This window comes from Wyeomyia smithii, chromosome 3 (genome assembly GCF_029784165.1).
Source record: "Wyeomyia smithii strain HCP4-BCI-WySm-NY-G18 chromosome 3, ASM2978416v1, whole genome shotgun sequence".
Lineage (NCBI taxonomy): Eukaryota > Metazoa > Arthropoda > Insecta > Diptera > Culicidae > Wyeomyia > Wyeomyia smithii.
Genome location: NC_073696.1, coordinates 192,471,978 through 192,484,250, shown reverse-complemented (window position 1 = coordinate 192,484,250; position 12,273 = coordinate 192,471,978). Strand labels below are relative to the sequence as shown.

At 45.3% G+C, this 12,273-nt stretch overlaps 3 protein-coding genes across 3 annotated transcripts; 1 reads left to right on the top strand and 2 right to left on the bottom strand.

The window, feature by feature from the left end:
• Window positions 1-136: 136 nt before the first annotated feature.
• On the top strand, window positions 137-1,729 carry LOC129732870 (short-chain specific acyl-CoA dehydrogenase, mitochondrial). The gene is made up of 3 exons (XM_055694223.1): window positions 137-195; window positions 297-376; window positions 441-1,729. Exons 2-3 carry the CDS (start codon window positions 346-348, stop codon window positions 1,622-1,624), a joined length of 1,215 nt encoding a protein of 404 aa, XP_055550198.1. The 5' UTR covers window positions 137-195; window positions 297-345; the 3' UTR covers window positions 1,625-1,729.
• A 4,035-nt stretch (window positions 1,730-5,764) lies between these two features.
• LOC129728954 (uncharacterized protein K02A2.6-like) lies at window positions 5,765-6,656 on the bottom strand. Its single transcript, XM_055687432.1, has 2 exons — window positions 6,112-6,656; window positions 5,765-6,044 (listed from the first exon to the last, which is right to left on the bottom strand). The coding sequence occupies exons 1-2, from the start codon at window positions 6,654-6,656 to the stop codon at window positions 5,765-5,767; spliced, it is 825 nt and encodes a 274-aa protein (XP_055543407.1).
• A 75-nt stretch (window positions 6,657-6,731) lies between these two features.
• LOC129728953 (uncharacterized protein K02A2.6-like) lies at window positions 6,732-10,106 on the bottom strand. The gene has a single exon (XM_055687431.1). It carries the CDS (start codon window positions 10,104-10,106, stop codon window positions 6,732-6,734), a length of 3,375 nt encoding a protein of 1,124 aa, XP_055543406.1.
• Window positions 10,107-12,273: the final 2,167 nt, after the last annotated feature.

The window sequence follows — 12,273 nt, the reverse complement described above, 5'->3', positions numbered from 1 at the left end:
AGCGAAGCTGATCTGTCAAAAACGTCAGAAAGCGCATTTGCGAAGACAATAAAATGAAAGAATAACCAAGTGTTGCTATTTTTTTTTATATGCCTATTCTCGCGCTGGCTATACTCATACTCATACACCGCCTCACTTACCTCAACTGTATTGATTCGATCTGTTATCTTTCATTATTTATTATTTTTATTATAGGTACGTAGTTATACGTTGTACAAAGTTTTCATTTATTCCATCGGTGCCATAGAAAGTGTAATCTCAGGGTTATTTTAAGAGATTTTTTCTACACTTTTAAGATTTTTAGGTCTTGTAAGGATTTAGGAATATATCTACGTTATCTATAAAATGTTTGCTTTGAGAAGAAGCGCAAAAACAGGTAAAATACCCTTTTTAAAAAACGTTTATACAATTATTGAACTTTGTACCGATTGATTATGCAGGATTTCAATTATGGAGCAACCGATCGATCGCTAGCTTATCGGCATTGTCTGAAACCCACCAAATGCTGCAGAAAACTTGCCGGGATTTTGCTGATAATGAACTCATTCCTATAGCTGCTAAAATTGACCGGGAGCATCTCTATCCAGCAGAACAAGTTAAAAAGATGGGTGAACTCGGATTAATGGCAGTATCTATTGCCGAGCAGTATGGTGGTACTGGGCTGGATTATGTTGCGTACGCAATCGCTATGGAAGAAGTTTCTCGTGGGTGTGCTTCCGCTGGAGTAATAATGTCTGTTAATAATTCTCTATATCTTGGGCCAATCGATCGTTATGGTACCGAGCAACAAAAGCAGAACTATATAGCAGGATACACCGACGGTAAGAAAGTTGGTTGTTTCGCTCTGTCTGAACCAGGAAACGGATCAGATGCAGGGGCAGCGTCAACGGTTGCCACCTTAAAAGGTGACCGTTGGATTTTGAATGGAACTAAATGTTGGATAACGAACGCTTACGAAGCAGAGAGTGCTGTTGTATTTGCTACTACGGACAAAAATTTAAAGCACAAAGGTATCTCCGCATTTATTGTACCGAAAAACATTAAGGGTTTCACGTTAGGTAAAAAAGAAGATAAGCTTGGTATTCGAGGGTCATCAACAGCCCAGCTAATCTTTGAAGATTGTGAAATCCCGAAAGAAAATCTTCTCGGCGAGCCAGGTCTCGGTTTCAAGATTGCCATGCAAACACTAGATGCAGGACGCATAGGCATCGCCAGTCAAGCTCTCGGAATTGCTCAAGCATCTTTGGAATGTGCGGTTGACTATGCCAATAAAAGAATTGCTTTTGGTAAACCCATTTCAAAATTGCAGGCAATCCAAACTAAGATTGCAGACATGGCTGTTAGCCTAGAGTCAGCACGTTTGTTAACGTGGCGGTCAGCATGGCTAAAGGACAACAAAAAACCCTTCACCAAAGAAGCAGCACAGGCTAAACTTGCAGCCTCCGAAGCTGCTACCTTTTGCGCCCATCAGTGCATTCAAATTTTAGGTGGAATGGGTTATGTGTCAGACATGCCAGCAGAACGGCATTATCGGGATGCTCGAATCACAGAAATTTACGAGGGAACATCTGAAATCCAACGACTAGTTATTGCCGGTCAAGTCATCAAGGAGTTGTCTGGTTAAAACACTCATGTCTTCAACCAACTTTTTTCTATTATATGTTAAGTAACCGCTTGATGAATATGATACGTAGAAAGGAACAATAAAGTTAATATATTTTTCTAATGATTTTGCTGTATTTACTCCCACTTACTACTGAGAAAAAAAAAACCGGGTTGCAAGGCATACTTAATCAAAGCTCAGTGTGTTAAAGATCAATCAGACTCTCATAATTGCCGTTGAATCCTCGTACGAATTTTATGCCAGAATGGAATCAGCCAAATTCTGATGTTGTTTATAACACAGTATGAACACATGTAGGATACTAGAAGACTAAATTATTTTGTTTAGATAAGGTTGTTGGTATGCGGAGCACTTCTTCCAATCAATTTGCGTTTGTTATTGTCTGACAAATGATACTACCTATGAATCTTATAGAAAAAAACAAGGTAAATGTTGTACGACCCTCTATTATGTATTTTATGTTTTCTATCTTACATTAATAAAGCGTCGAAAATCGTGAATAGTAAATTATTAGTAAATTATTCGATATTCAATATGAATCTTGTCCTCAAGGTATCAGACTATTTCCAATTGGGTTGTGTTAAGTGTACAACACTGCTACCTACTGGTCCCTATTCACACGGGCAACACTGCATAGTATATAGCAGCATAAGCTGTCAAATGAAATTTCTTTCTCTCATTCCTATTCTGTAACCTAAAAGATATTAAACACGTTTTTCTGAGTTTATACTAAAATCGTTTTACCGAGTTATTTTATTTCGTTGGCCTTCCATAACTCTGTTAGGTTATGGGCCCAGTGTTTCGGACATCCCGTGAATGGAAAATAGTATTTTCGCGATGGATAACGATGGAAAAACGGAACGCGTTTATATGTTCGACGGTGGTAATTTCATGGCGTGGAAGTTCCGCACACAGGTGCTGCTTGAGGAGCATGACCTGTTTGAGTGTGTGGAGATGGAAGCCGAGGAAATTTTGGAAATGCAAGACCAACCGGGCGACACGCAGCAACAGAAAGACGGGAAGCAGAAACTGCGAGAGAAGCGACGTAGGCAGGACCGGAAGTGTCGATCACTGTTGATCTCCCGGATTAATGACACTCAACTCGAATACGTCCAGGAAAAGAAGACCCCTAAGGAAATTTGGGATGCGCTCAAACGTGTATTCGAGCGGCGGAGCATCGCAAGTCGAATGCATTTAAAGCGTCGAATGCTGGGTCTGAAGTTCGAGGACGGTTCGCTTCATGAACATTTTTTATGCTTCGACCGGCTCGTTAGGGAGTATCGTGCAACCGGGGCGGAGATGGAGGAGCTTGACATTCCCAACAAACAATTTTGTTGATTTACAGCCTAATAAACTATTATTCAGTGGATTTCGGCTTAACTATAGCATAACAAAATTGTTTGTTGGGTTATTTGTCATCTGCTTATTACGTTGGGACCATCATTTTCGACCGTGGTAACGGCCATCGAAACCATGCCGGAAGATAAACTTAGCATCGAGCTCGTTAAATGCTTGCTGCTTGATGAAGAGGTTAAGCGCAAGGGAATAGGTGATGAATCCAGCACTCCTAAAAGTGATTCTGCTGCATTTTTTTGCAGAAAGCAAGAGAAGAAAAAGAAAATCTTTAAATGCTTTGGATGCAAGCAAGAAGGCCACAAGCTGGCGGATTGCACGAAAAAGAAGGAAAATGAAACCAAAAATGTAAAACGGAAATCTAGAGCGTATTTAGGTGAAAAAGCAGGTACATGTTTTGTGGGATTGACCGGTGAAGTTTTGCCAAACGAAACAGACCGGTTGAAATGGTTCATCGATTCCGGCTGCTCGGATCATCTTGTGAATGATCGGGTGCTATTCGACAAACTCGAGCCATTAGCATCTCCAGTGGAAATTGCCTTGCGAAGAGCGGAGAGACAATTTTGGCGAAGCACTCGGGAACAGTAACAGTGTTGGCCCTCTTAAAAGGTAAATTCACCGAGTGTTGTGTAAACAACGTGCTTTACGTACCGGAGCTGCGTTGCAATCTTTTCTCCGTAATGAGAGTCGACCAAATCGGGATGAAAGTGACGTATCAAAACGGCAAAGTGTGGATCCATAACGGATCAGAGCTCGTCGCGTGTGGCTCGCGATATGAAAAACTATCAGCTAGATTTCTTTACGGATAAGCGCGTCGCAAGTGAATCGCCATGCGGAAGAATCTCGAAAGTTTTGGAACTGTGGCACCGTCGGTTCGGCCACTTGAATACAAAAAGCATTGAGAGGCTGGTTCGGGATCAGATGGTTGTTGGCTTGACACCATTCAGCGGTAATGCAGACAGGCAAATCGTCGTGTGTGAACCGTGTGTGACCGGGAAACAGACCCGGAAACCGTTCGCGGTGCGTGAATCGAAACGTTCGTCGCGGGTGCTGGAGTTGATACACTCCGATGTATGCGGGCCAGTGACGCCGGTTGGCCTTAACGGGGTAAAATATTTTGTTACTTTCATAGACGACTGGAGTCATTTTACCATGACGTTTATTATCGCGACCAAGAACGAAGTTTTCGAGTGTTTTCGGCAATACGAGGCTTACGTGACGGCTAAGTTCAAGCAGCGGGTAATCCGCCTTCGCTGTGACAACGGCGGAGAATACAGAAGCAAAGAGTTTGAATGCTTTTGTAAAGCAAAGGGCATTCAGGTCGAGTGGACGGTTCCTTACACTCCGGAACAGAACGGCGTCAGTGAGCGGATGAACCGCACTTTGGTCGAGAAAGCGAGATCTATGCTGCAGGATTCGCAAATAGACAAGCGGTTTTGGGGACAGGCTGTTCAGACTGCAGCCTACCTGGTTAATCGCAGCCCTTCAGCTGCGCTGCATTCTAATGTAACGCCATTCGAGCTCTGGGAAGGTCGGAAACCTGACGTCAGCAAACTGCGCGTATTCAGTTATCCTATGTTCGTGCATATACCGAGGGAGCATCGCAGAAAGTTAGATGCAAAGGCATGGAAGGGAATTTTTGTGGGATACACGCACAACGGTTACCGCGTATGGGACCCTAGAGCAAAGAAGATAGTTCACGCGCGTGACGTGGATTGTATCGAAGAAAAGATAATTGAACCGAAAGGAAGTAAATCACGTAACGGTTTTGTTAGAATCCCATTAGTCCAAGAAAGTCCTGAAAACAGTTATGTCGAGGAAGAAACCAATGATCCAGATTCTGATGCATCGAGCGATGAATTTGAAAGTTTCGAAGACGACGATACGACAGAACCTGTCTCAAATCAGGAAGTAGAGGAAAGAAGACCGCAACGGCATCGAAGTGCCCCTGCGTGGCATGACGACTTTGAGGTGGAATACGCTAGGTACGCGCTTAACGCGATGAACTACGTCGAGAACCTGCCAACGACTGTTGCTGAAGCTAAAAAGCGGGACGATTGGTGTAAATGGGAGGCTGCCATCATGGACGAAATGGACTCCATTTTAAAGAACAAAACCTGGCACTTGGAGAAGTTACCATCAGGACGTTCGGCTATAACAAATAAGTGGGTGTTTCGCATTAAGCGGGGACTGAACGGCGAACCCGACCGCTATAAAGCTCGGCTGGTGGCAAGAGGCTTTAGTCAGAAATATGGCTTCGACTACACGGAAACTTACTCGCCCGTCGCTAAGCTTGATACACTGCGAACGGTGCTTGCTTTGGCCAATAATAGGAACATGGTGGTCCACCAAATGAATGTGGTCACGGCTTTCTTAAACGGGAAACTCGACGAGGTATACATGGTACAACCCGAGGGGCTCAAACGTTCTGGCAATTTGGTGTGCCGATTGGACAAATCGTTGTATGGCCTTAAGCAAGCCTCGAAGGCATGGAACGACCGTTTCGATGGCTTCATAGTTGTTGTGTTTCCACAAGGGACATTGAGATTAACACTCAACGATATGTTCTTATAACAATTAATCGCGTAGTTAACGAAATAAAATATTTAACGTTTATTACCTAGATGCTTGTAAAACAATATGGTCGTCTATACCGGATGACATTAATGTTGCCAACCGGGCATCTGTCGCAGTGACAGTCTTGCTGTCATGGGAGAGCCCAGCGGGCAAACAGGAAACGGTGACGGTGTTCCCAGTTCTGCTCCAGTTGCTTCCAACACCTCCCCCTCAATAGCGATAGTACACATCGAACCGCGGATGCGATCTTCTAAGGCGCGAAGAACGTCGCAGTGGCTGTACTTGGGAATTGCTGGCGATGCTTGGTTGTTGATTGCTGCGAATGACTGGTGTTTGTGGCTCGCCCATCTCCATAGGGCAAACTGAACTGTCTGGACTAGCAGGAACCGATGATCGTAGTGGTGATATGGACGGAATCGTCAATGCTGGAGACACAGGGGAAAACGTAGCCGATGATGGTAAAACAGATGTGCTCGGTGAGTTCCAAGCGCTTAACAAAACATCCAAAAGGAGCGGATTTGATGGCGAACCCGACGTTTCTTCAAAAGATTTAGCACTCGGTAACTTTTCTAAGCTGATTAACGTGTGACCGCACTAAACGACGTTTTTCGGTTCGCACATTATACATCACTCCTCCAATTTGTTCTACAATGGTACCAGGAACCCATGACCACGAGTTCCGGTTGTAAACCTTTACATACACTGGATCTTTCTTGTTGAAGCTTCGGGGTTTCTGCTGGTCTTCTTCTTGTTCTGCTTGCTGACGATCTGTTGGTGGCCGCAGCAGTTCGAGGTTGGTTCGGATTCGACGTCCAAACATTGCTTCTGATGGCGATACTCCACCCACGACTGCCGGATTTGGAGTGCTTCGGTACTTCAACAGAAACAGGTCCAGTGCTTCCTGAATCGGACCTTCCCCTTCTCGAATTTTCTTGATACCTCTTTTGAAGGTATCGACGAACCGTTCCGCCTGCCCGTTCGACTGCGGGTGAAACGGTGCCGTAGTGGTGTGTTCAATGCCGTTCATACTGCAAAATTTTCCGAACATGGCACTGGTGAACTGTGTGCCATTATCGGATACTAGCAGCTCTGGCATCCCCATGCGTGCGAAAAGGCTTCGCAGAATCTTGATAGTTGCTGTGGTTGTGATGTGGCTTGTTTGCACTATTTCGGGCCACTAGGTGAAGGAGTCCAGTACCAGTAAAAAATAGTCTCCATCGAGCGGTCCGGCGTAGTCCACATGGACCCGTTCCCATGGCCGTTGTGGCTTTGGCCAAGGTACAGGTGCGACTCGAGGGGATGTCTTTGCAGCAAGCGCGCACTGTATGCACGCCTTAACGGCCTTTTCGACTTCAGCATCAATCGCAGGCCAGTACACGTAGCTTCGGGCAATGGCCTTCATTCTTCCGATTCCCGGGTGGCCAGTATGTAACTGATCCAGACAACGTTTTCGTAGACGAGACGGAATAACTAGTCTCTCACCGAAAAGTGCGCATCCCTGTACAGTAGTGAGCGATTCCCGTCGGTTGTTGAATTGCTGCAGCTCAGGATTGGATGCCACGGTCTGCTTGGATGGCCAGCCCTGGTGAATGTACTGAACCACCTTACTGAGAACCGGATCGTTCTCTGTACTTTGCTGAACTTCTCTAAAATGGAGCGGAAGGACGTTGAAGGAATCGAAAGCAACTAATCTGACATCATCCTCAAGCGATATAGAAGCGATGACGTAATCCTCATCCAATCGAACGTGTTGGTTGATGAGGCGAGATAACACATCCACGTGACCGAACTTCTCCGTGGCCACGTATTCGATGGTAAAATCATACATAAGCAGCGTCAGGGCCCACCGTTGCAATCTGTTGGCGGTGTACACGGGAATGCCCTTTTTCGAGCCGAATATACGAAGTAACGGTGCATGATCGGTTTGGAGCCGAAACTTGCGCCCAAAGACCATGCGATGAAATTTCGTGACCGCAAATATTATCGCCAGGCACTCTCGATCAGGTTGACTATAGTTTCGTTCCGCTGGGGCTAGGGATCTAGATGCATGCTGGATAACTCGCACAGAACCGTCAGGAAACCGATGACTAATCGTGGCTCCTAAACCAATGGACGATGCGTCGGCAGCGACAATAATTTCTAGCTCTGGGTTGTAGTGCGTTAGGAGCAGCTCCGACGACAGGATATCTTTAAAATTATCGAAAGCTGACTGACATTCCGCCGTCCACTCGAACTTCGTGCCCGCCTTCAGCAACTCGTCCAAAGGAAATCGTAGGGCACGCATATTTGGCACGAATTTGCCGTAATAGTTGATGGCTCCTAGAAATGCGCGGACACCAGACACGTCGACAGGTGCAGGCATTTGTCTGATCGCTTCAACCCTTCCTGGGTCCGGTCGAACCCCATGTTGATCCAGCAAGTGTCCCAGGTACTTAATTTGGCTAGCCCCAAAGGAGCACTTCTCCAGACGTATGGTAAATCCAAACTCTCGTAGACGTTCAAATAGTGCCTTCAGGTTCTCCCAATGCTCTTTCTCGGTACGCCCACTGACGACGATGTCGTCGATGTATCCACTCGTGTGCTGCAGACCTGCCAGCATTGCATCGACAACTTGTTGGAATGCTCCTGGCGCAGCTTTCACTCCGGGTGCTAAACGGTTGACCTTGTAAATGCCCCGGTGAGTGTTAATGGCCAGGAGTTTACTGGTGGGCTCGTCGACTTCCAGCTGAAGATAGGACTCGAACACATCAATTATGCTGAAAATCTTGCAATTACCGAGCTTTACAAAGATGTCCTGTGGAAGGGGCAAGGGATACTGATTTGGTTGAATGGCGTCATTCAAACCAGTGGAGTAATCCCCACAAATTCTTATGCTCCCGTTCGCTTTTCGGACTACCACTATCGGAGCCGCCCACTCCGAATAGTCTACCGGCGTGATGATATTCATACGCTCCAACCGATCAAGCTCATCATCCACCGTATTATACATGGCATACGCCACTGGACGTTTGGGTCGAAACACCGGCTGCTGGTTTGGCTTGAGTTCGAGCTTTACTGCCGTTTTAGTACACTTACCCAGCTCGCTGCTGAAAACTTGCGGATACTGCGCTTTGAGACGCTCCGCTAACGGCGATGATACGGAGACTTCGTTACAAAATGCACTCATTGGAACCGAATCAAGCTGGAATGCTTCGATTAGATCCAGACCTAGGATGTGCAAGTCCCTCTCCGTGACGAAAATCGTACCTACATGCGTTACACCCTTGACACTCACTGGACAGTCGAACTGTGAAACTAGTTTGAGTGGGTCTCCGGAGGCTGCTTTAGCATTCACCGACGGTGATTTCCCTTCCGGACTTCCTAGCTGCTTCCATGTACGGACAGACACGACACTTATGTCCGAAGCGGTATCAAATTGCATTCGAACGGACACTCCATTTAACATGACGGAAACGAACTTTCGTATATCTTGAACTACACCCACTGATACTTCGACGGTTTTAGTATCTACAGGTACACGCTGAGACATCCGCTTGAAATTCGGACGGGAGGTTTTCTTGGCAATTTCACAATAACCTGCTTTGTGGCCGTAACGCTTGCATTCGGCACACTGATGGTTTTTAAAAGTGCAATCACGGCTGAAATGCATCAACCCACAATTCCAACACGGCCCAGACGGCCTTTTCTTCTCATTTGCCGGTGGTGACCGTTTCGGGAAACTCTCCTGTTTCGTCTGCTTCCGAAATTTCTGATGTTTTCCGTTGATAACGTTGACCGAATTAGAACCACTCTCGATCATGGCTGTTTCATGTCGAAGGTTCATCAGCCGTTGACATTCGGTCGACAACTGTTCGAGAGTGACGGCTATGCTATCCTCGATCTTAGTAAGGAGACGAGTGCAGATATCAGTATCGGATTCACCTCTTAATCCGCAGACGAATACCAGTGACTTAAATTCGTCCTCTGAGAGCTTTGACAGTTCAAACTCTACGCAGTTCTTATTGACGCGACAAGCATAAGATAAATAGTCCTCTGTTGGAGACTTTATTGTCTGTAAGCAACGGTAGCGCTTACTAATCACTGATTCCGCTGCTCCAAACGACGTCTTGAGCTTATTCACGACCTGCTGGAAGTTAAAATCCTTAGGAGTCTTAGGCATGATGAAACTCAGGAAGCGTTCGTGTTCAACTACTCCCAACTTCCGGACTAATAACCTCACTTTGGCTGCGTCATCTAACCTTGCAGCATCTTTCGCGAATAACTTATCGTATCGTGAAAACCAAGCCGCGAACGTAACGCCTTCCTCCGTGTCATATCGGAAGTCTTTTATATTTGCACCGATCGAATCCAGGATGGTCTCCGGACTCTCTGGAATCTGCAACCTAATATTCTGAAGAGCATCACGATTCTGCTGCATAAGCATCCGATGTTGTTCCTGGGCCTCCCGTTGGTTGGCGAGAAGCTGACTTGTCACCGCCTGCTGTTGCTGCAGTTGTTGGAGGACTTGCAGGATAATTGATTCCACTGGAACCTGCTGGCCTGGAGTAGTCATGACTTTTGTGACGGGTTAAAAACCGCGTGGGAAACCGTGATATTTGTTTTGCGATTTTTCGACGCGAACGCAAACGAAATCATGAAACCCGAGTCGCCACTGTTGTGTTTCCACAAGGGACAGTGAGATTAACACTCAACGATACGTTCTCATAACAATTAACCGCGTAGTTAACGAAATAAAATATTTAACGTTTATTACCTAGATGCTTGTAAAACAATATGGTCGTCTATACCGGATGACAATAATGTTGCCAACCGGGCATCTGTCGTAGTGACAGTCTTGCTGTCATGGGAGAGCCCAGCGGGCAAACAGGAAACGGTGACGGTGTTCCCAGTTCTGCTCCAGTTGCTTCCAACAATAGTGAAACGACTGGGGTTTATTAAAAGCGCCAACGACCAGTGTTTGTATGTGAAGCAAATTGGGAAAGATACGGCAATCCTTGTTATTTATGTTGACGACGTAGTGGTTGCGGGGTCCACCCTCCAAGTAGTCGAAGACATAAAGCAATCTTTAGCAACGGAGTTCCAGATGACCGACGGTGGTGAGATTCGATGTTTCCTCGGAATGCGCATTGATTGCGATGTTAAGGCAAGGATAACAAAGATCAGTCAGAGGCATTTTTTGGAAGGCCTGCTTTGTAGGTTCAGCATGAACGAATGCAAGCCTGCATTGACACCGTTGGAAGTGCGGCTTAAGCTTGAGAAGGGAACTGAAGAGAGGCGAACGAGGCAGCCGTACAGGGAGTTGGTCGGCTGTCTGACTTATGCGTCGTTAACAACAAGACCAGATTTGGGGTCAGCGGTCAATTATTTCAACCAGTACCAAAGTTGCCCAACAGATGATCATTGGGTCCACCTGAAGAGAGTACTTCGGTACATTAAGGGCACTCTTGATCTGTGTCTGGTATACCAAGCGGATGAAGTTGCAGCGGTTCTGAAGGTATATTCAGACGCCGATTGGGCGAATGATACATCAAATCGTAAATCGATTAGTGGTTGTGTGTTCAAGGTGCTGGGGTGCACCATTGGCTGGATCACTCGGAAGCAGAAAACAGTGTCCCTCTCGTCCACCGAAGCGGAACTGAATGCTTTGGGTGTTGCAGCGTGTCATCAGCTGTGGCTTACTCGTCTTTTAGAGGACCTCGGACTCGACTGCAGAAAGCCAACTATCTTCTACGAGGATAATCAATCCACTATAAAGATTATGGAGAGCTCAAAAGAGTTTGGGCGTTTGAAGCACGTCGACGTGAAGTTTAAATTTTTGAAGGACCTGGTTCGAGAAGGACGGATTCGCATCGAGTATCTTCGTTCAGAGGACCAACCAACGGACATCATGACAAAGGGTCTACCAGTTTGTGCTTTTCGGCGTCATCGTCTAAGCATCGGTTTGATAGGTAGCAATGGTTGAAGGAGGGTGTTAAGTGTACAACACTGCTACCTACTGGTCCCTATTCACACGGGCAACACTGCATAGTATATAGCAGCATAAGCTGTCAAATGAAATTTCTTTCTCTCATTCCTATTCTGTAACCTAAAAGATATTAAACACGTTTTTCTGAGTTTATACTAAAATCGTTTTACCGAGTTATTTTATTTCGTTGGCCTTCTATAACTCTGTTAGGTTGTTTGACTAAATCAGGTTTTTATATCATCTGAAGTTGCATTTTCTGACCAATACGTGATTTTCAGAAATTTTCTAACGCTGTCATTCAATTTTCAAATCACGAATTGAAACTGCTTGAAATCGCTACAATGACAGTTCGCCCATATACCAACTATCATTGTAGCGATTTAGTGAGATTTTTATTCGTCATTTAAACATCGAAAGATAATGATATAAAATTTTAAGGCCTAGATACACACACGGCGTAATGACGCCTTCTCTATACAAAATAGAAGGCGTGATGGCGATATATGAAAATCAGAAGCCCGTGAGTAAGTAAACAACCCACTAGGCAAGTTGATATCTATTTTTTATTACTAATTCTTTTCAAATAACTCTTAGCAGATGTATTAGGGCCAAAGAGTCATCATAAAATAGTATTATATAGTTCTACTTTACTGTTTCCTACAACTTATGACGGTATTCTGAATTAAACGCAAAGTTTCCCTAAAACAATATCTAGAAATTTTTCATAAGAATTTTAATTGCATTTAAGGTATCT